The 27,722-nt window shown below is 39.5% G+C and overlaps 1 protein-coding gene across 2 annotated transcripts in view; it reads right to left on the bottom strand.

Moving 5' to 3' along the window:
* Positions 1-27,722, bottom strand: part of BMPR2 (bone morphogenetic protein receptor type 2) — a 200,977-nt gene that overhangs the window by 9,916 nt on the left and 163,339 nt on the right. For both annotated transcript variants that reach the window (XM_007965888.3, XM_007965886.3), the window contains exons 8-11: positions 20,404-20,564; positions 18,614-18,761; positions 11,086-11,222; positions 251-423 (exon numbers count right to left, since the gene is read on the bottom strand). In XM_007965888.3, the coding sequence (XP_007964079.1) occupies positions 251-423; positions 11,086-11,222; positions 18,614-18,761; positions 20,404-20,564 (619 nt within the window). The remainder of the gene's footprint in view (positions 1-250; positions 424-11,085; positions 11,223-18,613; positions 18,762-20,403; positions 20,565-27,722) is intronic.

Below are 27,722 nucleotides of genomic sequence, written 5' to 3'. Positions count from 1 at the left end.
GACCATAGAGAAAGACTAACTTCTTTCACTATACCTTTACATATAAAAAAATGCAGATTTCATCTCACATTCGTACCAAACAAAAATCTTCAATAGAAGAATAGGAATATTGAAAGAAAAATGATAACTTTAGACTGTATGAGATAATCATTGAACCATTAGGCTGGTTTAAAGGTATTTATTTTCTGTTATATATTGGGTCTCAGTTTCTAATACTGATTGACAGGTGCCACACCCCTTAGGGTCTTACCGTTCATTCTGCATAGCAGTAGTCATTGGATTGACTGTTGGGCTCACAGATTTGTTTCTTTCCCAAATCATCATAAGTTCAGCCATCCTTTCCTCAGCACACTGTGCAGTAAGCCGAGCCTCTGCATCCTGGTCCCAACAGTCTTCGATTGTCTCCTTGAGTGACCTCACTGCCTGTAAGACAAAGTACATGTCAAACCGTGTATCTTAAAAAATATATATAATGAACTTTTCAGTTCACAACATGAGGTAAAAGAAAAATCAATTACCTTAACCAGTATATTTTACATAGCTATAATAACGTATTTTAGGCTTCAAGGATTTGTAAAGGAACATTCTCAAAAGGTGATGAACAAGTAAACAAGCAGGATTTACCTCAACTCCCTGAAGAATTATTCATAAAGGTAAAAGCAACAATAAGTCGCAGATGTTTCTTTAAGGCCACAGGTTTAGGTCATTGTTGTTAATTCACAGTTATGTTATGTCAATCAACAGTCACTAACTCTGCTTCAAAAATAAGTTTTGAGTTTGATGGAATTTGGGGGCATTTGGCTATCTTCTATCTCTAGGTGAGCTTTTCTCCTTTACCCCCAGTTAAGAGTGCTTGGTTGGGTGCAGTGGCTTACGCCTATAATCCCAGCACTTTGGTGGCTGAGGCAGGAAGATTACCTGAGGTTAGGAGTTCGAGACCAGTTTGGCCAATATGGTGAAACCCCATCTCTACTAAAAATATAAAAAAATTGGCCAGGTGTGGTGGTTCACACCTGTAATCCCAGCATTTTGGGAGGCCAAGTCGGGTGGATCACGAGGTCAGGAGTTTGAGATCAGCCTGGCCAATATAGTGAAACCTCGTCTCTACTAAAAGTAAAAAACTTAACTGGGTATGGTGGCACGCGCCTGTAGTCCCAGCTATCGGGAGGCTGAGGCAGAAGAATCGCTTGAACCATGGAGGGAGTGGGCCGAGATCAAGTCACTGCACTCCAGCCTGCGTGACAGGGCGAGACTCTGTCTCAAAAAAAAAAAAAAAAAAAAAAAAGGCCAGCATGGTGGTTTGCGTCTGTACTCCCAGCTACTTGGGAGGCTGAGGCAGGAGAATTGCTTGAACCTGGGAGGCAGAGGTTGCAATGAGCCAAGATCGTGCCACTGCACGCCTGTCTGAGTGACAGAGTGAGACTCTGCCTTAAAAGAAGAAAAAAAAGAGTGCCTCATTCCAACCTTAAAACTTATAGACATCTCTTCTTTAAACTAGTTCCAAAACAGTAGTATCAAAAAACAATCCCATTCTGTAGTATTCCTATTCATTAGCAATGAACAATAGTCTCCCTACAATAGTCTCCCTTTTGGGGAAAGCTAGTCTTTTTTTTTTTTTTTTGAGATGGTGTCTTGCAATGTCACCTAGGCTGGAGTACAGTGGCACGATCTCTGCTCACTGCAACTTCCGCCTCCCGGGTTCAAGCGATTCTCCTCCCTCAGCCTCCTTAGTAGCTGAGATTACAGGCGCCTGCCACCACACCTGGTTGGTTTTTGTTTGTTTGTTTGTTTGTTTTTATCTTTTAGTAGAGACGGGGTTTCACTATGTTAGCCAGGCTGGTCTTGAACTCCTGACTTCGTGATCCACCTGCCTTGGCCTCCCAAAGTGCTGTGATTACAGGTGTGAGCCACCGCGCCTGGCCAGGGGAAAGCTAGTTTTAACTCCCTTTTAAAAAATAGACTAGGTTTGTTTTTAAATATCCACATGATTCAACCATTCTACTCTTAGGTATTTACCTAAGTAAATGAAACCATATGTTTATACAAAGACTTATATATATCTATATCTGCTACTTGGGATGCTGAGACAGGAAAATCGCTTGAATCCAGGAGGCGGAGGTTGGAGTGAACTGAGATCATGCCACTGCACTCCAGCCTGGGTGACAGAGCAAGGCTCTGTCTCAAAAAAAAAAAAAAAAAAAGCTGATATGCCCTACAAGAAATGTTAAAGGGAGTCCCTCAAAGGACATTAGACAATAAGTAGAACCCAAAAGCCTACTTAGGTAACTATAAAAGCCACTATTATTATATTTTTGGTTTCTAACTCCTTTTTAAAAACAAAAACAAAGAAAAAGGGGTCTCATTCTGTTGCCCAGGCTGGAGTGCTGTGGCATGATCACAGGTCACTGCAGCCTTGAACTCCTGGACCTAAGCAATCCTCCTCCATCAGCTTCCTGAGTAGCTGGGACTACAGGCAAGTATCACTGTGCCTAGCTAAGGCATCATTGTGCCAAAATGATCCTTCTGCCTTGGTCTCCCAAAGTGCTGGGATTACAAGCAAGACCTATCACATCCAGACTCTTCCTTTTTTCTTATTTAAGAAAGAAAAGCATAAAATAATAATTATAAATCTAGGCTAGGCATGGTGGCTCATGCCTGTAATCCCAGGATTTTGGGAGGCTGTGGTGGGAGGACCATTTGAGGCCACAAGTTCAAGACAAGCCTGGGCAACATAGTAAGATTCCATTTCCACAATTTTTTTTTTTTTTTTTTTTTTTTGAGATGGAGTCTCGCTCTGTCGCCCAGGCTGGAGTGCAATGGCGTGACCTCGGCTCACTGCAAGCTCCACCTCCCAGGTTCATGCCATTCTCCTGCTTCAGCCTCCCGAGTAGCTGGGACTACAGGCACCCACCACCATGCCCAGCTAATTTTGTTTTTGTATTTTTAGTAGAGATGGGGTTTCACCATGTTAGCCAGGATGGTCTTGATCTCCTGACCTCATGATCCACCCGCCTCGACCTCCCAAAGTGCTGGGATTACAGGCGTGAGCCACCGCACCAGGCCAAAATTTTTTAAAAATTAACTGGATGTGGTTGTGCACACCTGTGGTTCCATTTAGGAGGCTGAGGTGGGAGGATCACTTCAGTCTGGGAGGTCAAGGTTGTAGCGAGCTATGATGGCAGCACTGTATCCAGCTTGGGTAATACAATGAGACCCTGTACTCCCACCACCACCCCCAAAAAAGAATGTCTAAAATTAAAAAGACTGGCAATACCAAGTGTTGGTAAAGATGCAGAGAAACCGGAACTCTCATGCACTGCTGGCCAGAATGCAAAATGGTACAACCACTTTAGAAAACTAGCAGTTTCTTTTTTCTTTTCTTTTCTATTTTTTTTGAGACAGTCTTGCTCTGTCACCCAGGCTGGAGTGCAGTGGTGCGATCTCAGCTCACGGCAGCCCCTGCCTCCTGGGTTCAAACGATTCTCAAGCCTCAGCCTCCCGAGTAACTGGGATTACAGGTATGCACCACCACACCCAGCTAATTTTTGTATTTTTAGTAGAGACAGGGTTTCGCCATGTTGGCCAGGCTGGTCTTGAACTCCTGACCTCAGGTGACCCACCCGACTCAGCCTCCCAAAGTGCTGGGATTACCAGTGTGAGCCACTGCGCCCGGCCATAAAAACTGGCAGTTTCTTAAAAAGTTAAACATATACCTACCACATGATTCAACCATTCTACTCTTAGGTATTTACCTAAGCAAATAAAACCATATGTTTATACAAAGACTTGTACATGAATATTCATAGCAGCTTTATTTGTAACAGTTGAAACTGGAAAAAAACCAAATATCCATCACGAGTGGATAGACAAACAAACTGTATCATATGCATACAATGAAATACTACTCAGCAATTAATAAACTATGGATACACATAAGAACATGAATAAATCTGAAAATAATTATACTGAAAGAAGTGAGAAAACAGTACATTTATATGATTCCATTTATATAAAATTCTAGAACATGTAAACTAATCTCTAGTGACAGAAAGTGGATCAGTGGTTGCCTGGGGACTCATGGGGGACAAAGAAAGTTGAGGAGAGATTACAAAACGGCACGAGAAATCTTCTGGGGGTAACTGACATGTTCATAATCATGACTGTGTGGTTTTATGGGTGTATACATATATCAAAATATACCTAAATGTACACTTTAATATGTGCAGTTTATCAATTATAGCTCTCTAAATGTAAAAAAAATTGAGAATAAATCAGAATGGAAAACAAATATTTAGGCAAAATCTGATGCATCCTTTGGAAGGGGACTGTAACTCTAGGAATAGGTAAATAATGATACCTTAATGCTTGTGTAAATGAGTTAAAGGGAGTGACATTATTAACACTGATGAGGAAAGACAAGTAGGGGGAAAAAAAAAGAACAGAAAAGATAAACAAGGAACTTTTTCAATCTTTCCTACCCAAAGGAAGGAAAATGCAAGCTGGATCTCGTCGGTGGGTCATAAAACCAGCTCAGTGGTTTAAAACAAACAACTCTAACCAAAACTGAAATGCTCTAGACTAGAACAGAAAACACTAGGATATAGAGTAGGTAGTAAGGTTAAGTATTATACTACGTAATGATGTAAACTTTGTGCTTTTTTTGAGATGGGGTCTCACTATGTTGCCCAGGCTGGAGTGCAGTGGTTATTCACAGGTGGGATCACAGTTTACTACAGTTTCACGTTCCTAGGCTCAAGCGATCCTCCTCACTCAGCCTCCTGTGTAGCTTGGACTACAAGTGTGCACTATTGTACCTGGCTGAAGTTGTATTCCTTAATGTGGGTTGTGTCAGACAAAAAGGATTTAAAATGTTGAATTCTACATCACAGAAGAAGTCTGTAGATTTTGTCCAAAAGAGAAAATGGAAAAACTAAAAATATGTGAAAAGAACTAGTTGTTTCTTCTGAAATGTATATATTTCTATATATTTCTTCAAAAGGAAAGACTAGAGGGCAAACATGAACTGAGGAAGAGTTGCCCCCTTTCTTTTTCTTTTTTTTTAAGACATTATCTTAACTCTGTTGCTCAGGCTGGAGTGCAGTGGTGCAATATTGGCTCACTGCAAGCTCCACCTCCCAGGTTCAAGTGATTCTCCTGCCTCAGCCTCCTGAATAGCTGAGATTACAGGCACCTGCCACCATGTCCAGCTAATTTTTTGTATTTTTAGTAGAGATGGGGTTTCACCATGTTGGCCAGGCTGGTCTCAAACTCCTGACCTCAAGCAATCCACCTGCCACGGCCTCCCATAGTGCTGGGATTACAGGCATGAGATGCCGAGCCTCGCCTTTTTTTTTTTTGAGATGGAGTCTTGCTCTGTTGCCCAGGCTGCAGTACAGTAGTGTGATCTCTGCTCACTGCAACCTCTGCCTCCTGGGTTCAAGCGATTCTCCTGCCTCAGCCTCCCGAGTAGCTGGGATTACAGGCATGCACAACCACACCCGGCTCATTTTTGTATTTTTAGTAGAGATGGGGTTTCACCATGTTGGCCAGGCTCATTTTTGTATTTTTAGTAGAGATGGGGTTTCACCATGTTGGCCAGGCTGGTCTCGAACTCCTGACCTCAAGTAATCCACATGCCCCAGCCTCCCAAAGTGCTGGGATTACAGGGGTTAGCCACCGTGCCTGGCTAAGAAGGCACTGTGCTTGGCTAAGTTGCCACCTTTTATGTGAAAATATATTAAGATAAAACCATTGATTACAAGAGGTCATACAAAACTAACACTAAGGAATAAAGAAAAGCCAGGCAAGTGATTTTAACAAGGGAGAGAAAAGAATTCAAGACAGACTAAGAAATGGAGTATAAACATTTGGAAAAGAGGCTGGGCTCACACTTATAATCCCAGCACTTCAGGAGTTTGAGGCTACAGTGACCTATTATTGTCTCCCTGTACTATAGTATGGGTGACAAAAAACTGGAAAAGAATGGAAAACATGAAGAATGGTAGTACAGTTAAATAAATTATACCTGAACATTTTATGTAGGAGAAAAAAAGCCACTTTAAAATAAACGTGGCCTATAATTTTTTATTTTACCAATTTAAAATATTTTAACATAAAACAAAATTAAACTGTGTTGGGGCAAGGCATGTTGACTCATGACTATAATCCCGGCGCTCTGGGAGGCCGAGGTGGGAGGACTGCTTGGGGCCAGGAGTTTAAGACTAGTCTTGGCAACATAGTAAGACCCTGTCTCTACAAAACAAAACAAAAAACTGGCCGGGCACGGTGGCTCATGCCTGTAATCCCAGCACTTTGGGAGGCTGAGGCAGGTGGATCATGGGGTCAGGAGTTTGAGACCAGCCTGGCCAATATGGTGAAACCCCATCTCTACTAAAAATACAAAAATTAGTCAGGCATGGTGGCACGTGCCTGTAGTCCCAGCTACTAGGGAGGCAGAGGCAGAAGAATCCCTTGAACCCAGGAGGCGGAGGCCACAGTGAGCTGAGATTGCGCCACTGTACTCCATCCTGGGTGACAGAGCGAGACTCTGTCTCAAAAAACAAAAACAAAAACAAAAACTCCAAAACTGTGTGTGTGTGATTGTTAAAGCAGTTCATTTTTGCTGTAAATTCTGATACATATAGGAAGAAAAAGTCATTTATTAACCCAATATTCAGAGTAACTATGGTTTAACATTTTCATGTATTTCCTTTAGACTATTTTCTATGCTTTCATTTTTATCAGGAAACTATTCTTCCCCTCTTTATTGACTAAACTATGTTTGAGTCCCTGGTAGTTTATAAAATTAAAGCTAGTTTTTTTATTCATTAATATTTGAAAGATTCTGAGTTTGACTATTAAAGGAATGTTTCTTTTTTTTTTTTGAGACGGAGTCTCGCTTTGTCGCCCAGGCTGGAGTGCAGTGGCGCGATCTCGGCCTCGGCAGTCACTGCAAGCTCCGCCTCCCGGGTTCACGTCATTCTCCTGCCTCAGCCTCCGAGTAGCTGGGACTTCAGGCGCGCAGCACCACGCCCGGCTAATTTTTTGTATTTTTAGTAGAGACGGGGTTTCACCGTGTTAGCCAGGATGGTCTCCATCTCCTGACCTCGTGATATGCCTGCCTCCGCCTCCCAAAGTGCTGGGATTACAGGCGTGAGCCACCACGCCGGGTCAAAGGAATGTTTCTTAATCTCAATGAAACTGTGAAAGTAAAAATGGCTTCTTTAGATATAGCTGCATTTCTCTTTTTTTATAAACTATGTACTTGCTACCTAACTCTAGTATTGGATTGTCACTGCAGAGAAGCAGTTTATTGACTGTAGCACATTAGATTTAAATGGATTCCCTGGAAGTTAACCAAGTATTATAAATTCCTTACTTGGCAACCTACTCTATACTGGAAGTAAAAAGTTTTCAGGTAAATATGCATATGATGCATATCTCATAATGATAGGGTTGCCAAGAGATATTTCAAAATAATAGATCCCATTTGCGCTGGTGAAATAAAACAATTTAAGGAAGATGAGGTTGTATTTTACTAGAATAAAATTTCACAAACAGATTTTTCTTTTAGGGATACTCTATTGTGAGGCTGGCACCTCTGATGAATTCTAGTAAAGTATTCAGCCTCTCACTTGCTGTCAGGGACCTCTTAAAGATCTGTCCCAGTTCCCATAGCAGGGAGTATAGTTTTGGAAGCAATCTTGGACATCTGTGCTTGACAATAGGCTCTTTAATTGCCACATACTTAAAGATTTCAATCTGACTCGAAACAGAAGCCAAACTTGAAAGTAACCTACTGACTAAGATAACCAATGAAGACAGTGCTCATTCTAAATCTGTATGGGAACTATAATGTGTCTTTAGCCTTTCTCTGACATGACGTCAACCCACTTAAGTCAGGATCCAAAATGGAAATACTATTCTAGTCCTACCAAGACAATCTAAAATTGGAATGTGAAAATATATAGTAAAATAATTTTAGTTGCTTATTTTTCACCTTTTGTCCTTTTATTATAGTCAAGAAAATTAATTTGTATAAAGTATAAAAATAACATCTTCAGAATGAATCACCCTTATTACATTCTGAAAATAAGAACAGACTGCTATGGAAAAGGCAAACAAGAGTTTCTGGAAATATAAATATGATTGTGGATGCTAAAACTTTAATGAATAGATAACTGATACTAGGGTAATAGTGAAAACTAAATGAGTCATTTGCAGATAAAGCTGAGTAAATCTTAAAAAATGTAGTAAGGGAGGCCAGGTGTGTGGGGAGGGGAGGGAAGGGGAAGGGAAGAGGGGGGAGGGAGAGGCGGAAGGGGAGATGGGGCGGAGGGGAGGCGGAGGGGGAGAGGGAAGGGAGGAAGAAAAACATACAGGGAGAAAAAATGGAAAATACAAGGAAAAAAAAATGATTCCTAGAATGCCATGTGGTACAATATTTGTCTAGTGGGAATTTCAGAAGGAAGAATTGAAAGGTACGAAATAATTTAAAAAATAATACCAGGCCAGGCATGATGGCTCATGTTTATGATCTCAGTACTTTGAGAAGCTGAGGTAGGAGGATTGCTTGAATTCAGGAGTTTGAGACCAGCCTGGGAAACAAGGCGAGACCCTGTCTCTACCAAAAATTTAAAAAGCCAGGCAAAGTGGTATGCACCTGAAGTCTCAGCTATTCAGGAGGCTAAAGAAGGAGACTAGCTTAAGCCGAGGAGTTCAAAGCTGCAGTGAGCCATGATCACACCACTATATTCCAGCCAAAATGACAGAGCGAGACCCTGTCTCAAAAAAAAAAAAAAAAAAAAAAAAAACAACAACAACAACAAAAAAACAAAGGAAAAGAAAATTCCTCTGAATTTAAGAAACTTTTGAATTTTCAAACTGAAAACCTATCCAGTGCCAAGCAAAATGTGTGTAAAGATCCATGCCCACAAACATCAAGGTGAAATTACATAATTCTAGTGGTAAAGTCTTAAAACTTTATAGAGAAAAAAAATTAAGAGGATAAAACAAAAATATAACAAAACAAAGAGCAATGAAATGATTCAGGCTGGCATTGAAATTCTCATTAGACTGGAGAGTAGGGCCTAGAGCACATAGAGAATATAGGCTAGAGAATGATGGAGTAGTAGTTTCAAAGTTGTGAAGAAAATTATGACACTGAAACTATTATCCAGCCAAATTATTACTCGAGTGTGAGGGCAAGATAAAAACATTTTTAAACATGCAAGGATTCATGATGTTTACCACTATACACATAATAGTACACATTACTTAAGGATGAACTTCATTTAAAAAAAAATCATTTACAAGAAAGAGAATGATGTGAGATTTTTAATGCTGCTTCGGAGTACAGCCTAAAAACAAGACAAAGAAAGATGACAAGAAACCAAAAAGAAATCATTTGATGATGACTTTTTTTTTTTTTTTTTTTTTTGAGATGGGGTCTCGCTCTGTCACCCAGGCTGGAGTGCAGTGGCACGATCTCGGCTCGTTGCAACCTCCACCTCCTGGGTTCAAGCAATTCTCCTGCCTCAGGCTCCTGAGCAGCTGGGACTTGATGACATTTTTTTTAAAGAGACAGGGTCTTACTCAGGCTGGAGGGCAGTGGCATGATCATAACTCACTGCAGCCTCAAACCCCTGGGCTCAAGTGATGGATGATAACTTGAAACATTCTCCCCAAAGCACAGGGGAGATTTTAGTAACTAATGTAGAATTTTTATTTACTATAAATCCAAGCACAATCCTTTCTTGTGTAATGAATGCTTACATAATCATAATACTACAAATTTCTCATGTTATTTTATTTAAATATTAGATGAATTTACAGACAAAACATAAATCATTTAATAATAGAATATTACAAACTGGGAGAAAGTAAACGACAGATAACTTAAGAATAGAGTATTTGAAGTTATAATGGTAACTTTTGGAAGAAAAAAGAAAACCCAAAAGATTGCTAAAGGGAGTTACTTATGGAGCGTGATAGTAGGGAGAGGTAGGATTTTCCTTTTTAATACAATAATTATCATATATCATCCAAAAGAATGGTTATATGATTTTATCAATAGAATACTGACCAAATGGAGAGAAATAGATACATCTAGAGGTACTGACATTAAAAAAATGTGTTTAAATAAAAAAATGAACTTCAGAAATGATAGTGGATAATTAGATTATCCTATTTATACTAAAAGATTACGAGTGTGTATTTGTTAATTTGTAAGATGTTTTCGGTGTTGTAATAACAACTTACGCAAATGGCAGGGGATTCTGAAGATATTTCATTGTCGTGAAGTGTATATATATGTTTGTTTTTTTTTTGTTTTTTTTTTTTTGAGACAAGAGTCTCACTCTGTTGCCCAGGCTGGAGTACAGTGGCACGATCTCAGCTTACTGCAACCTCTGCATCCCAGGTTCAAGCAATTCTCCTGCCTCAGCCTCCCAACTAGCTGGGACTACAGGCGCATGCCACCACGCCTGGCTAATTTTTTGTATTTTAGTAGAGACAGGGTTTCACTGTGTTGCCCAGGCTGGTCGCGAACTCCTGAGCTCAGGCGACCTGCCCGCCTTAGCCTCCCAAAGTGCTGGGATTACGGGTGTGAGCCACCGCACCCAGCCGAATTATATTTTTAATAAGCATAATTCATAGGTTGCACCTTGGTTTTTTTCAGGTCTAGCCTAAATTTCCATTAGCCATTGATTATGTAAGCCTGCACTACTTAACAGTTTTGGTACTATTCTCAAGAGAGTAAGATAGAATTTCAATAATGTTTAAAATATTAATATGTTAATTAATCCAGCTGCTACCTAATCTGGCAAACTTAAGACACATTAGTTATTCTCTCTAGATAGTACTTTATGCTTGGAAAAAAACAAAATGGAACTAAAAACTGACTTTTTTTCATATTGAAAAATTTGAAAACGTATAACATCATAAAAATCAAGTTGGATTTCTGGCATTAGGCAACTCCAAAAACTATTAACATTATAATATTATTAACAGTCTATTTCTGCTTCAAACAACATTAAAACATATTTAGTCATAAGTCCTCTCTTTAATAACTTAGTTTTTTCTTACCAGACTATTTTCTTTCCAGGCTTCTGGGAACTTGGGTCTCTGTTTTTCCCTAGACACAAGAACCTGCATATCCTCGAAAGTGGGATGGTTTCCAACCTCTGTCTGAAAAGCCATTTGGTACTCTGGTATGGATTCCCCTGTGGATTTGTAGAAAAGAATGACAGAATAAAATTTCCAATTATCATAAATGATAGAATAACAGGGGTATTTCTGATACCAAGTAAGCAAAAAAATTGTGTCATAATCTTTTTATTTTTCCAACCCCTTCAGGCACATTTGGAAATCCTAAAGAGACGTTGTTGTAGGTTTAATGATTTTTTTTTTTTTAGATGGAGTCTCACTCTGTTGCCCAGGATGGAGTGCAGTGGCATGATCTCGGCTCACTGCAACCTCTGCCTCCTGGGTTCAACTGATTCTCTTGCTTTAGCCTCCCGAGTAGCTGGGATTACAGGTGCACACCACCATGCCTGGATAATTTCCATATTTTAGTAGAGATAGGGTTTCACCATGTTGGCCAGGCTGATCTTGAACTCCTGACCTCAGGTATTCCAGCATCCTAAAGTGCTGGGATTACAGGTGTGAGCCTCCACGCCCAGTCTAATGCATTATTAATAAATGCTTTGCTTAGAATAGTCTCAAATATTTGTTGATAAATCAAATGGTAGTTTCAATGATGGATAGGTATTTTTAAATGGTTTCTGGTATTACTAAATTCAGGGAAAAAAGACTATTATGTTTATAAGGCATACTTAATACTTGAAAACATGCCTGAACACTGATCCCATGGAGGCAGGTAAAGATGAGGAAAAAGTCCAGGATCCAGTATAACAAATATGCCTACAGAACCAAATATAAGTGGGTGGGTTGAACAGTCACTATGTCTCATTACATCATTGGTTGGTTCTATTATAGTCCAGCCAGACTGTATCAGATGTTACAAAAATATTTATGATAATGGTCATCTGAAAGAAAAGTCAATATACTTAAAAAAAATTTTTTTTAAATAAATGGTCTCACTTTGTTGCCCAGGATGGAGTACAGTGGCATGATCACAGCTCACTGTAACTTGAACTACTGCACTCAAGTGGCCTCCCTAGTAGCTAAGACTACAGGAGTGTGCCACCATGCCCAGCAAATTTTTAAAAATATTTTTTAGAGATAAGGTCTTGCCATGTTGCCCAGGCTGGTCTCATACTTCTGCCCTCAAATGATTTTCCCACCTCAGCCTCCCAATGTGCTGAGATTACAGGTGTGAGCCACTGTGCCCAGCCCTAAAAATTCCTTTTAACTAACAGGTAGTATTTAGATCATGGACTTAAATATTATTAACTATTTTATCACTATTTAATAACCCTGTTCATTGCCAATAAACACAATCAACTGTGATGTTAGGCTTCTGATTTTTACAAAATATAAGAAAATTAAGCTTATGTATATAATATATTGAACCACATAGAAGACTCCTGGGACCAACACTGAGAAAACCAATGATCTAGTAGAAATCATGGAAAAGAACACAGAATGAGAGACTGTTCCTGTCTCTTTACCCATCCTCCCACCCTATTAAAATGACAAGATAAATTAGAAGGAAGAACATCAAGACACAGGAGGACAAGGCATTTAGGTTCTAATCTTGGCTTCATCTTGACCTTGGAAAAGTCATTTATCTATCCTGTTTTAGACTTCCTGTAAGCAAAATGGCAATGCAGATCTGCGGCCTTCCTTATATCACTCACATGGAGATAACACAAAGTTATAATGACCCAGATGGAAACCACATTACAAATAAGTTTACGTTTCATTTAAGTTTTTATGTTTCTATCTGAATACTCAAAACAACCCATAAATACTTGCCCTCCACCAGTATTAAAAAAGATTTACAAAGATTAATTCTATTATCTATGTAGCATTGCCCAAGTTTATTGTTAACACTGCCTATGTATAAATACAAGTGATTTTCACATATTGTAAACATTTAAGCAGATACTTAGTGTTGATCAATAACATCAACATTGAACTTGAGAGATAAAATTAAAGGATTTAATAATCATGCCAGTTAGTATAAAACTTTCTTCCTTGAAACCCCAAGTGATAAAACCTTACCCTATACCATCTGTGAACTGCAAGATATTTACTAATGTATCTGATTTGTCTCTGAGACACACACACAACACAAACACATACCTTCCAAGTGTTATTATTTTCTGTTTCAAATGCTGGTTTAGTAGAATAACTAAAAATTCACAATTTTACTCTTTTAAAAAATTAGGTCCAAATTAAAATTTTTAAACTTGCTAAAGGAAATTGAAGCACAATCTTTTATGAATGCAATGGTTAATAATTACCAAATAAATTTCCACTAAATCTTCACAGTTCAAAATCTAATTGTTCAATAGAAACTTGTGTACCGCTAACTTAGTGTTAGGTATTAGAGATACAAAGGTGAATGTTAATGACAAAAATCATCATCATGAAAGATATTAACCTTACTGGATTTCCTTAAAACCTTACTGGATTTCCTTACTATCGCTGGATTGCCCAAGGAAAGTTTATAATCTCATTTTCTTTAGAACTGCCCAAAATATCTTATGGTAATATCTAGCACTATCAGATACCATTCCCTGCTTCTCATCCCATTTGCCACTTGTTAACTATGTCTCTATCAGTTAAAGACCCTTTTTTAGCTCCCTTCTCAAATTACACTTATTCTTTCTTCCTTTTTCTTTCTCTCCCTTTTTTCTTCCTTCTCCCTCTTCCGTTTAAACTTTGTAGCATTTCACTCTTCCTCTGTAACACCGATAATTCATTTATTTTACTAACATTTTATAGAGAAGTAACCTTCATTACATAGTGTTTCCATTTAATAATACAGCACATACTGCATTTTGAGGTATATCATAAAAGTTTAAAAAATGTTTTATAAGAATTTTATAACTATTATACACTATTCTCTAGGTTTATTAGTATATTTATATGATCCTTTTTTTTCTACTTCTACCTCATTTAATGGTTAAAATTTTCAAGAGTGCCCTGTATCCCTTGACTGTGCTTTTAAAATACTTTCCCCTCCTATATACACTCTGTAACATGATTTCTGTCTTCTATATTCCACAGAAACTCTTCTAAGAATACCAATGACCTACTCCTATTCAAATTCAAAAATCATTCCTCAGTTGTTTCCTCTTGACCTTTCAATTACATCTATTGCCATCAATCTTGGGAGGTTTTTTATTTTTATTTTTTAATCAGCTTCCTCACACTGAAATCTTAGTTCTTAAAGTTTTCGAATACTGACTTACAAGGCATTAGGATTTTTCAGTTTTCTCACTATTTTTCTGATCATTTGTCTTCTTAATTAACCTACTTCATGGGGGTAGTACCCCAATATTCAGTCATTATTCACCTATTTTTCTTTCTATGTGTCCAGTTAAAGGAGTGCATCGACTCATAAGTTCTCAGTTACCATCTCTATGTAGACAACTCCCAAATAACCATTTTAATCTTAAATTTCCATCTTATTATTTTTAATTGTCTTTAAAAATTTATTTAGTTATCTGTCAATACTCCATCAAAAAGTATCCATGATTAACTCATCTTTCTAATGTATATCAATATTTCTAAGTTTCTGGTTGTCACCCTCACCCTCACTTTTTTTTTTTGAGACAGAGTCTCGCTTTGTCACCCAGGCTGGAGTGCAGTGGCTCGATCTCTGCTCACTGCAACCTCTGCCTCCCCGGTTCAAGCAATTCTCTTGCTTCAGCCTCCCGAGTAGCTGGGATTACAGGCGCCCACAACCAAGCCTGGCTGATTTTTTTGTATTTTGAGTACAGATGGGGTTTCACCATGTTGGTCAGGCTGCTCTCGAACTCCGGACCTCCGGTGATCCACCCGCCTCGGCCTCCCAAAGTGCTAGGATTAGAGGCCTGAGCCACCGTGCCCAGCCAACCTCTGAATATTTCTCAATTCCTTTGAATCTCATTCTTTTTTATTTTTTGACATGGAGTCTCGCTCTGTCGCCCAGGCTGGAGTGCAGTGGCGCAATCTCGGCTCACTGCAACCTCTGCCTCCCAGGTTCAAGCGATTCTCCTGCCTCAGCCTCCCAACTAGCTGGGATTACAGGTGCGCACCACTGCACCTGGCTAATTTTTCTATTTTTAGTAGAGCACGGTTCCACCATGTTGGCCAGGCTGGTCTTGAACTCCTGACCTTGTGATCCACGCCCCCTCAGTCTCCCAAAGTGCTGGGTTTATAGGCATGAGCCACCGCACCTGGCCTGAATCCCATTCTTTTAATAGATAACCACAAGTACAGATTTCTTCTCTGCATTTTCTCCCAGATTTGCCTCTCCCCATTTCCATATCCAAGATTACAGGGTATTTTAAAGCAACTCTCTTCTTATTCCTTTTTTTTTTCTTTTATTGTGGTAGAATATACATAACATAAAACTTGCCATTTTAACCATTTTTAAGTGTACCATTCTGTGGTATGAAGTACATTCACACTATTGTACAACCATTACCACTATCCATTTCTAGAACTGTTTGGTCTTCCCAAACTGAAACTCTGTACCCATTAAACAATAACTCTCAATTTCTTTTTCCTTTTTTAAGCCCCTTCTAATTCTATTTCTATTTTAATTAATCCTACATATTTGGTAAAATAATCTTCTGAAAACAAGATTTAATTGCCTTTCCCTCTTCAAACATTTGATATCGTTCTTTATTATTTATCAGATCAAAAGCAATAGTCATTCTTTGAACACAGTTTTTCAAAAAATATTGCTTGTAGCAGTATACTAATCTGATGAAAAAATCATTTCAGTCAGACATGCTTCTGAAACGAAAATCTTACATGAGACTATTAACAAAGAAATTACCAAACTGTGGTCAAAGTTCTAATAATACAATACTTTGGGTATGGGTGTGTTGGCTCATGCCTGTAATCTCAGCATTTTGGGAGGCCGAGGCAGGAGGATTACTTGAGCCCAGGAGTTCGAGGCCAGCCTGGGCAATACAGCAAAACCCTGTCTCGACAAAAAATGAAATATTAGCCGGGCGTGGTGGCATGCACCTGTAGTCCTAGCTACTCAGGAGGCTGAGCAGGAAGACTGCTTGAGCCCAAGAATTCAGGGCTGCATTGAGCTATGACTGCACCACTGCACTCCAGTCTGAGCAAGAGTGAGACCCTGTCTGTAAAAAACAAAACAAAAAAAGTACTTGGTATTTTGTTTTTTGAGACCAAGTTTCGTTCTTGTTGCCCAGGCTGGAGCACAATGGTGCAATCTCAGCATTGCAACCTCCGCCTCCCAGGTTCAAGCGAGTCTCCTGCCTCAGCCTCCCACCTCAGCCTCCCAACTGGTGGGATTACAGGCATGTGCCACCATACTCAGCTAATTTTGTATTTTTACTAGAGACAGGGTTTCACCATGTTGGTCAGGCTGGTCTCGAACTCCCGACCTCAGATGATCCACCCGCCTTGGCCTCCTAAAGTGCTGGGATTACAGGTGTGAGCCACCACACCCGGCCAAAAAAAGTACTTGCTGATACTACTGCAATTACTGCTATTTTCACAAAAATGCCTCAATTGAATCTCTGTACTTTTAATTAACTAGAAAACATACTTCTAGATAACTGATTGACCTGTACTTAATCTAAATAATCACTGATTTATTTCATTGTATTTTTGAATTACAAACTAATGTTTGGCCTGGTGCAGTGGCTCACTCTTCTAACCCCAGCACTTTTGGAGGCTGAATTGGGCAGATCACTTGAGCCCAAGAGTTTGAGACTAGCCTGAGCAACACAGTGAAACCTTGTCTCTACAAAAAAAATATAAAAATGAACCAGGCTTGGTGGTGCATGCCTGTAGTCCCAGCTACTAAGAGGCTGAGGTGGGAGGATCACCTGAGCCTGGGGAGGTCAAGACTGCAGGGGGCTGTGATCACACCACTGCATTCCAGCTTAGGTGACAGAGTGAGGCTCTGGCACTTAAAAAAATTATATATATATACACACACACACACACACACACTCGATACATATATATGTGTGTGTGTATATATACACACACACATACTTGATATATATATACTAATGTGTAGTGCGGTCTTTAAAGCCAAACAATTCAACTCCACTATTAATCTTTTTAAATTAAATAGCTCCATTTCATAAATTTGTCCAATGCTAGTTCTTTTTTCTATGCTTTCAAAGGTGTTATTCCTAAAAGGCAGTGGCCACACAGATCAAATCATCTGTATAGCACACCTAGAAGAATGCAATGCCAGATTTATAAAGTTTTTAGATGATACCATAATGATGTAATCCCTAAGAAGGGGAGGAAAACTATAAATTCATTTGGCTATTTTAAGTAAGTCTCAGACATTCACTTGAATGAGTATTCTTTCTCTTTTTTTGAGACAGAGTCTTGCTCTGTTACCCAGGCTGGAGCGCCATGGTGTGATCTCAGCTCACTGCAACCTCTGCCTACTGGGTTCAAGCAATTCTTCTGCCCCAGCCTCCCAGGTAGCTGGGACTACAGGTGCTCACCACCACGCCTGGCTAATTTTTGTATTATTAGTAGAGATGGGGGTCTCACCATATTGGCCAGGCTGTTCTCGAACTCCTGACCTCGTGATCTGCCTGCCTCGGCCTCCCAAAGTGCTAGGATTACAGGTGTGAGCCACCGTGCCCGGTCTTTTTTTTTTTTTTAAGACAGTTTTGCTCTTGTTGCCCACGCTGGAGTATCATGGCGAGATCTTGGCTCACTGCAACCTCAGCCTCCCGGGTTCAAGTGATTCTCCTATGTCAGCCTCCCGAGTAGCTAGGATTACAGGTGCATGCCAGCACGCCTGGCTAATTTTTGTATTTTTAGTAGGGACGGGGTTTCATCACATTGGTCAGGTTGGTCTCGAACTCCTGACCTCATGTGATCCGTAAGCCTCGGCCTCACAAAGTGCTGGGATTACAGGCATGAGCCGCCGCACCTGGTCAATGAGTATTCTTTCATTGAAAGGAAGGAAGAAGAGGAAAGAAGAGGAAGGGAAGGAGAGAAGATGAGAGGAGAAGAGGAAGGAAGGAAGGAAGAAAGAAGGAAAGAAGGAAGGAGGGAGAAGGGGAGCGTGAAAAAAAAAGAAAAGGAAAAAGTGTTTACAAATAGTTCATTGCTTCTAATTCCTTATGGGGTCAACTCAGTAAACATCCTAAGTGTAGCTTGTCTCAAACACTCAGATGGTGCACAAGGAAAATGCTGACTGCTAAAGCAATCAGAGACCAAACAAAACACAGATAAGCTATTATTGGCAATTAATTAAACTGCACTCAGATGAAAACCTAGAGTAAGCTAAAAAAAGAAATTCCTAATTTGCATCCTTCTGCTAATAATGTTTCTAAACACTAGATGGCAATGAACTAAAGGTTTAAATGAAAGTAAAAAGATTCTTACATAAAAGTTGAGTTATGTACTATAGGTAGAGAAAGAAGATATAACTGCTTCACTTCAAAACATACCAACTTTTCACAGTAGTTTTTACCTGGGAAGAGGTCTGTACATCTCATAAATATCTCCCAATAGATTAGTCCAAGAGCATACATGTCTACTTGTTTCAAAGCTGATTCACAGTCCCTCAAGTTCACAGCTCCTTCTAGCACTTCTGGTGCCATGTATCTGATAGTGCCAACCTGATAAATTAGAGTGATATTTTTTAGAGAGAGAATGTAGCATATTCTGAAGCACAGACATTAGACCAGAAGTTGTATGTACATCTTAGTCATGTCAATGTTATTTGACCCTAACCATGTCATTAAACCTTTCTATAATTTATTTTTTACCTATAAAATGCCCTTCCTGAATAATTAAACTGTAGTAAACCCATTTTAGTGAATACTATTAATCAATCAAAAAGAATGAGCTAGACTTTCCTATGCATATCAACATAAATAATCTGTAAGACACAGTGAAAAAATTGCAAAACAATATGTATACAACTTATACATTTTTTTAACTTAATATTTTTTAAAATTCACAAAAATACAGCTCGGTGGCTGGGTGTGGTGGCTCATGCCTGTAATCTTAGCACTTTGGGAGGCCAAGACAGGCCGATCACGAGGTCAGGAGATAGAGACCATCCTGGCTAACATGGTAAAACCCCGTCTCTACTAAAAAAATATAAAAAATTAGCCGGGCGTGGTGGCGGGCGCCTGTAGTCCCAGCTACTGGGGAGGCTGAGGCAGGAGAATGGTGTGAACCCGGGAGGTGGAGCTTGCAGTGAGCCATGATCGCACCACTGCACTCTAGCCTGAGAGACAGAGAGAGGCTCCGTCTCCAAAAAAAAAAAAAAAAAAAAAAAAATACAGCTGGGTGTGGTGGCTCACACCCATAATTGCAGCACTTTGGGAGGCCGAGGAGGGTGGATCACCTGAGGTCAGGAGTTCAAGACCACCCTGACTAACATGGAGAAACCCCGTAGCCACTAAAATACAAAAAAATTAGCCGGGCATGGTGGTACATGCCTGTAATCCCAGCTACTCAGGAGGCTGAGGCAGGAGAATTGCTTCAACCTGGGAGGCAGAGGTTGCGGTGGGCTGAGATGGCACCATTGCACTCTAGCCTGGGCAACAAAAGTGAAACTCCATCTTAAAATAAATAAATAAATAAAATCACAAAAATATATATATGTTGTGTACAGACAAGTATATATGAATGCAGAGAACAAAGTTGGGAAGGATATGCTCCACATTGTAATGGTGATTATCAGAAGGTGGACTGTTATCTTAAACTTGGTAACTTTACCCTCGCCTCAAAAATCAGTTCCTACAAATTTGTTCCTAACGCTTGTAAAAATGACTTGGAATGGCAGTGAGTTCCAAAATAAACTAATGAAATTTACAAAGGCCTTTATGAGATGTCTTTTATATTTCCTAATTTTGTAATTCCTAGTATTCTATAACTGGCAGTATATGAGGATAATTGTCCTGAGTCTCGTTCTGTCACCCAGGATGGAGTGCAGTGGCACAATCTCAGCTCACTGCAACCTCCACCTCCTAGTATATCAAGCGATTCTCTTGCCTCAGCCTCCTGAGTAGCTGGGATTACAGGTGCGTGCCACTGCATCCAATTCATTTTTGTATTTTTAGTAGAGACAGGGTTTCACCATGTTGGCCAGGCTGGTCTCGAACTCCTGACCTCAGGTGATCCACCCACCTGGGCCTACCAAGTGCTGGGATTATAGGCATTAGCCACCACGCCCAGCCAGTAGATGTTTGAATTAAATTCATTATCATTTCAAAGCACATCAGTGTGATACCTTTTGTATGCACTCACCTCGCTTATGGCTGCATTATCTTCCTCCCCTGGGCGCACCAGTCTATTTCCAGTCAGCCTCATGGACAATCCAAAGTCACTAATAACACAGGTTCCATCATTTTTCACTAGGACATTTCTGCTGTTTAAATCTCGATGGGAAATTGCAGGTTTATAATGATCTGTTTGGTAATTTCAAATATTTATCAATGAGTAAAAGGGACTACTGAACATGAAATGAACACACATAAATATAGAAGTAGTGTTATTTTTCTGTTCATTAATTTTCTAATAACAAAAAAAAGACAAATCAAAATTTCAACTCACACTCATCACTATTCTCTAATATATTTTATAATATAACTCCTGTTGCATGTATAATTAAACATTTAAACTAACAAACATGATGCCGCTTCAGATTCTAACACGCACTTGTTTTTTTTTTTTTTCTTCATTTATGGTATAGGACTGTAAAAGGAGGCAATATAGAAAGGAATATTTGGTATAAACACCAAAAAAAAAAAAAAAAAAAGAAGTCTGCTTGTCTAAAATAAGTATCAGTGAAAAACTAATGGAGCTCCAAAATTTTAATGTAAATCTTAAACTGCTCTCCTGTGGCTTAACAGATCAAATCTGTGACAGCACATTCCAATTCTGCCCTGAGGTTGAGCCATATCTCTAAGCCCATCTCAGCTTTCCAAATCTAACCAGAAATAGTTTTACGATGGTTTGGAGAAACAAGTGAAGGAAGTGGTATCTCTCACCAAGATACGAAAACTTGTTTTTCTGATTTTATAGAAGCAAAGTAGTGTTATGTTCCTTCTATTGCTTTTTTATCCTTATCATAGGACTACAGGTTCCATGAAGGCGGAAAGAGAACATCTTTTACCTGACTTTAAAAGGTTTGGCACAGAGTAGACCCAAAGTAAATGCTTGCTGACTGAAAGAATGAATCTAACCTAAGCCTCTCACCAAATATAATTACATTATATTTTTCTTTTATGTAAGGAAATCTTATATAAAACTTATATTAAATAAAACCATAGCTCTGGAACTGAAAAAAAATTCTATAGCACAATTTCTGAAATTTAAAATATCTGCCTAGGTATAGAGAAAAACAGAGCAATAAGAACAAAGTCAATACATTTACTGAGGATTTGTATTTTGGCACAAATAGACTCAGTATTGAGATGTATTACTCTCATTAATGGGCATTCAAATGCAATTTCACCAATAATGCAACTATAAATAATAATAATCCTTGATATAAAAAAATTAAGCACCAGTACAATTTGAAGAAAAAATAGGAATTACCAAGTTTCTTCACCTCAGAGTTGATTTCTTTCTCATTTCCTCCCTTACCCACTTCCTATTCTCCAGTCTTCCAAAGCTTGTATTAACTTGGCTCCTACTCAGTTCCTGCAAGAGCTGTATTTCTTACTCTGGATAAAGCCACAACATAAGTATATGTCATACAATCTTGAACTAATATTTATATAGGAAAACTCATGGAAATACTGGAATATATTTATATAATAATACCAAATCAATGGGTAGAACTATAGACTGCCCTTTTGAGACAGATTTTCCCTTTCAAACTCCCCTCTGTACTCATTTTAATTTTCTTTATTTGGGTGTGGAAGGAGGGTGGAACATACAATAATTCTGCCCTGGGCAGAATACTGCAGTAGGCAAATATCTCAAAGGAAAGCACAACAAGATATTAGTTATATATATATTTTTAAAACCTGAACAAAAATAGTCAATCTATGGATATTTATACACACATATTGCCAGTGCTATCCACCTGCCCTCCCAAAGACATGAAAACTATATACAAACTACTTAACAGTAATTTTCTGGTGAAGTCTGAGTTGTCTGTATCTATTTTCTGGTCAGCTATTTCATTGGTAATAAGCATGCGTTGCTATTATAATATGGAAAAAATTCATAGGGAAATCTTATTACAAATAAATAAATAGGTTCAATTCTTCCTTATTCTGAAGCAACAAACAGCTGAATAAGTAATAACAGTGTAATTCCTTACTACCAAATTTCTACCCTAAATAACAAAGTTATATCTGAAGATGCTGGGAAGGACAGAATTCAGTGAAAGAGCACTTCAAGTAAAAATAGTATAGTATAGGCATACAGATGATCTTTCACTTACAGATGGTTTGATTTATGATTTCTCAACTTTACATTGGTGTGAAAGCAGTAAACAATCAGTAGAAACCATACTTCATTCCTTTTTTTCACTTTCAGAACAGTATTCAATAAACCACATGAGATATTCAATCTATTATAAAGTAGACTTTGTACTGGATGATTTGGCCAACTGTAGGCTAATTAAGTGTTCTGAGTATATTTAAGATAGTTTAGGCTAAGTTATGATGTTCAGTAGGTTAAATGTATTAAATGCATTTTCAACTTACAGTATTTCTAACTCATGATTTTTTTTTTTTTTTCTTTCATTTTTTTAAAACAGGGTCTCGCTCTGTTGCTCAGGCTGGAGTACAGTGGCAAGATCTTGGCTCACTGAAGCCTCCTGGGCTCAGGCAATCCTCCTACCTCAGCCTCCTAAATAGCTGGGACTACAGGTGCATGCCATCACAGCCAGCTAATTTTTTTATTTTTGTAGAGACGGGGTCTCACTATGTTGCCAAGGCTGGTCTCAAACTTCTGAGCTCAGGAGTTTGATTCTCCTGCCTCAGCCTCCTAAAGTGCTTGGGATTACAGAGATGAACTACCATGCCCAGCCAATTTATAATCAGTTCATTGGGATGTAATCCCATTACATCTGTACTTGGGAATTTTATTTATTTATTTATTTATTTATTTATTTATTTATTTATGAGATAGAGTCTCGCTCCTTATTTATTTATTTATTTATTTATGAGATGGAGTCTTGCTCCATTGCCCAGGCTGGAGTGTGGTGGCGGCAATCTCAGCTCACTGCAACCTCTGCCTTCCGGGTTCAAACGATTCTCCTGCCTCAGCCTCCCGAGTAGCTGGAACGTGCCACCATGCCCAGTTAATTTTTTTGTATTTTTAGTAGAGGAGGGGTTTGACCATGTTGGCCAGAATGGTCTCGATTTCTTGACCTCATGATCCACCCACCTCAGCCTCCCAAAGTGCTGGGATTACAAGCGTGAGCAACGGTGCCTGGCCAGGGAATATCTTTTAAATAATCAGGTAAAAAACATAAATTCTGGGCGGGCGCAGTGGCTCACGCCTGTAATCCCAGCTCTTTTGGAGGCTGAGGCAGATGGATCACCTAGGGTCAGGAGTTTGAGACCACCTTGGCCAACATGGTGAAACCTTGTCTCTACTAAAAATACAAAAAATTAGCCCAGCATGATGGTGGGTATCTGTAATCCCAGCTACTTTGGAGGCTGAGGCAGGAGAATCGCTTGAACCCAGGAGGTGGAAGTTGCAGTGAGCTGAGATTATGCCATTACACTACAGCCTGGACAACAGAGTGAGACTCTGTCTCAAAAAAACAAACAAACAAACAAAAACCCATAAATTCAAATAGCTACTATATTTACATGCAATAGCAGCATCTATGTACTCAGTTTTTAAAAAGGTGACTATTACCCTTATTTAGTGGTAATATTAGCTAATGTTTCAGAGTAACTGTTCTGTTTAAATAAAACTTATATCTGATGGCAATCATTCTTTTCAGCCTACATTTGACTTGAAACCTTGCTAAATTATGCAAGCCTTGAAAAGGATGGTATTTTAAGTTCTGTGCTAAGCCAACGTTTTAAAGGCAGTATAATATTTAAGAGCTAAGTGGACACAGTCCAGTGGTTAATGTGCTAAAGCACTACAGTAAGTGCATCAAGTTGCTGACACAGGCAATACTTTGGACAATTCTGTATTTAGGAGAAGCAAGATGTCAAGATAAATGAACTGATAAATTATTCAGGATAAATTATTTATACATGAAGTATCAGCTAGAAAAGATGATCCACGCTAATATACAATGGAACAAAGATCTAAGAAACTGATATATTAAAGTTCTCTTCACTAAAGATGTCAGAGAGATTGAAAAAATAATGTCAAGGCTATAATATGACAAGAAAACGCAGCAAGGGATGAGGGTAGAAGAAAGCACAAAGACAGAATTATAGCAAAGTTAACTTAGGGGTGTCTATGAGGTGAGGTGTATATTGAAACAAACTGAGAAAGCAAATGTATTAAAGAGATGCTCCAGGCTGGGCGCGGTGGCTCACACCTGTAATCTCAGCACTTTGGGAGGCTAAGGCGGGCAGATCACCTGAGGTCGGGAGTTCAAGATCAGCTTGACCAACATGGAGAAACCCCATCTCCACTAAAAATACAAAATTAGCCGGGCGTGATGACACATGCCTGTAATCCCAGCTACTCGGGAGGCTGAGGCAGGAGAATTGCTTGAATCCGGGAGGCGAAGGTTGCAGGGAGCTGAGATAGTACCGTTGCACTTCAGCCTGAGCAGCAAGAGCTAAACTCTGTCTCAAATAAAAAAGATGCTCTGAACAACTAGCAAAAATATGCATGAAAGGTGAGGAAGACCACAGTTATGACAAGGAATATAACTACATAGCTCTGAAACACGAGCAAAGTCTAAACCCCACAACGTATTCTTCTCTTCCTACCTAGTAACAGAACCCAATATTATTTGAGGCAGCAATGCAAGCAGGAAACAACAACAACAACAACTATATTCCCAGGCTCTTTTGGAACTAAGTGTGGACTAGGTTCTGGGAAACAAACAAGCATAGGAGTGGTACTTCTGGAGACAGAAAGGGACAATTCCTTTTACCTTCCCTTACTTTTCCCTGCTGACTGGCATGATGGACAATGAGGTGACTTTGAAACGAAAGCCAGCCAGGCATGGTGGCTCATGTCGGTAATCCCAGCACTTTGGGAGGCGGAGGTAGGCGGATCACCTGAGGTCAGGACATCGAGACCATCTTGGCCAACATGGTAAAACCCCATCTCTACTAAAATTACAAAAATTAGCCGGGCACATGCCTGTAATACTTGGGAGGATGAGGCAGGAAAATTGCTTGAACCAGGGAGGCAGAGGTTGCCGTGAGCTGAGATTGTGCCATTGCACTCCAGCCTGGGGAACAGAGCGGGACTTGTCTCAAAAAAACAAACAACAACAACAACAAAAAACTCATGTACCTCATAATATACACTACTATGTATGCACAAAAATTAAAAATTAAAAACAATTAATGATGCACTGTAGTTCACTTAAACAAAATAAATACAAGGAAAATATAGCCTAGCTAAGAGGTTCTTAACCTAAGGTCCATAAATGGGCTTTAAAAAGTCTGAAAATGCCCTAGAATCAAAAGAACATTTTTTTCTTTTATTTATTTACTTATTTTTCTTTTTTGAGATGGAGTTTCGCTCTTGTTTATTCTCCTGCCTCAGCCTCCCGAGCAGCTGGGATTACAGGCACCTGCCACCATGCCCGGCCAATTTTTTTTTGTATTTTTAGTAGAGATGGGGTTTCACCATGTTGGCCAGACTGTTCTCCAACTCCTGACCTCAGGTGATCCACCCGCCCTGGCTTCCCAAAGTGTTGGGATTACAGGCGTGAGCCACTGTGCCTATCCTTATTTATTTTTCAGACATAGTCTTGCTCTGTTGCCCAGGCTGGAGTGCAGTGGCAAGATATTGGCTCACTGTAACTTCCGCCTCCCAGGCTCAAACAGTCTTCTCACCTTACCCTCCTGAAGTGTGCACTACTGTGCCTGGCTAAATTTTTTATACTTTTTGTAGAGATAGGGTTTCACCACATAGGTCTTCAACTCTTGGGCTCTCTGCCTGTCTCAGCCTCCCAAAGTGTTGGGATTTCAGGTGTGAGCCATGGTACCTGGTCTCTTTTATTTTAAACTCAGGGGTACGTGTGCAAGTTTGTTATCTGGGTTTATAGTAGGATGCTGAGGTTTGAGGTACAAATGATCCTGTTACTCAGGTAATGATCATAGTACCCAACAGTTAGTTTTTTAGCCCTTGTCCTTCTCCCTCTCTCCCCACTCTAGTAGTCCCTAGTTTCTACTGCTGTCATCTTCATGTCCATGAGTACCCGATGTTTACATCCCACTTATAAAGTGAGAAAATGTGGTATTTGGTTTTCTGTTCCTGCTTAGCATAACCTACTCCGGCTCCATCCATGTTCCTGCAAAGGACATGATTTCATTCTTTTTTATGGCTGTGTAGTATTCAATGGTATATGTGTAACACATTTTCTTTTTCTTTTTGAGATGGAATTTCGCTCTTGTTGCCCAGGCTGGAGTGCAATGGCACAATCTCAGCTCACCGCAACCTCCGCCTCCCGGGTTCAAGAAATTCTCCTGCCTCAGCATCCCGAGTAGCTGAGATTACAGGCATGCACCACCACGCCCAGCTAATTTTGTATTCTTAGTAGAGATGGGGTTTCTCCATGTTGGCTCAGGCTGGTCTTGAACTCCTGACCTCGGGTGATCCGCCCACCTCAGCCTCCGAAAGTGCTGGGATTACAGGCGTGATCCACCGCGCCTGGCCATGTAACACATTTTGTATATCCAGTCCACTGCTGATGGGCAACTAGGTTGATTCCATATCTTTGCTATTGTGGATAGTGCTGTAAAAAACAGAAGACCTGTGTCTTTCTGGTAGAATTATTTGTTTCTTTTTGGATATATACCCAGTAATAGGATTGATGGGTCAAATGGTAGTTCTGTTTAAAGTTATTTGAGAAATCTCCAAACTACTTTCCACAGTGGCTGAACTAATTTATACTCCCACCAATAACGTATAAGTGTTCCCCTTTCTCCACAGTCTCAACAGCATCCGTTGTTTTTTGACTTTTCATTAACAGCCATTCTAACTGGTGTAAGATTGTATTATCATTGTGGTTTTGATTTGCATTTCTCTGATGATTAGTGATATGGAGCACTTTTCCATATATTTGTTGGCCGCTTATATGTTGTCTTCTGGCAAGTGTCTATTGATGTCATTTGCCCACTTTTCAATGTGGCTGTTTTTTGCTTGTTTAATTGTTTAAGTTCCTTATACATTCTGGATATTAGACCTTTGTTGGATGTGCAGTTTGCAAATTTTTCTCTCATTTGTAGGTTTACTCCGTGGATAGTTTCTTTTGAAAAGAACATTTTCTAAGTATGCTCGCATGTATATGTTGGAGGAAGAACGTTCAGAGTATGAACAGGAATTCATTTTTCTTTTATTTTGAGACAGTGTCTCACTCTGTCACCAGGCTGAAGTGCAGTGGCATGATCATAGCTCACTGCAATCTAGAATTCCTGTGCTCCAGCGATCCTCCCACCTCAGCCTCC

Source organism: Chlorocebus sabaeus, chromosome 10 (assembly GCF_047675955.1).
Source record: "Chlorocebus sabaeus isolate Y175 chromosome 10, mChlSab1.0.hap1, whole genome shotgun sequence".
Lineage (NCBI taxonomy): Eukaryota > Metazoa > Chordata > Mammalia > Primates > Cercopithecidae > Chlorocebus > Chlorocebus sabaeus.
Note: the sequence above shows the minus strand (reverse complement) of the source record. Positions and strands in the feature narration are given on the sequence as shown.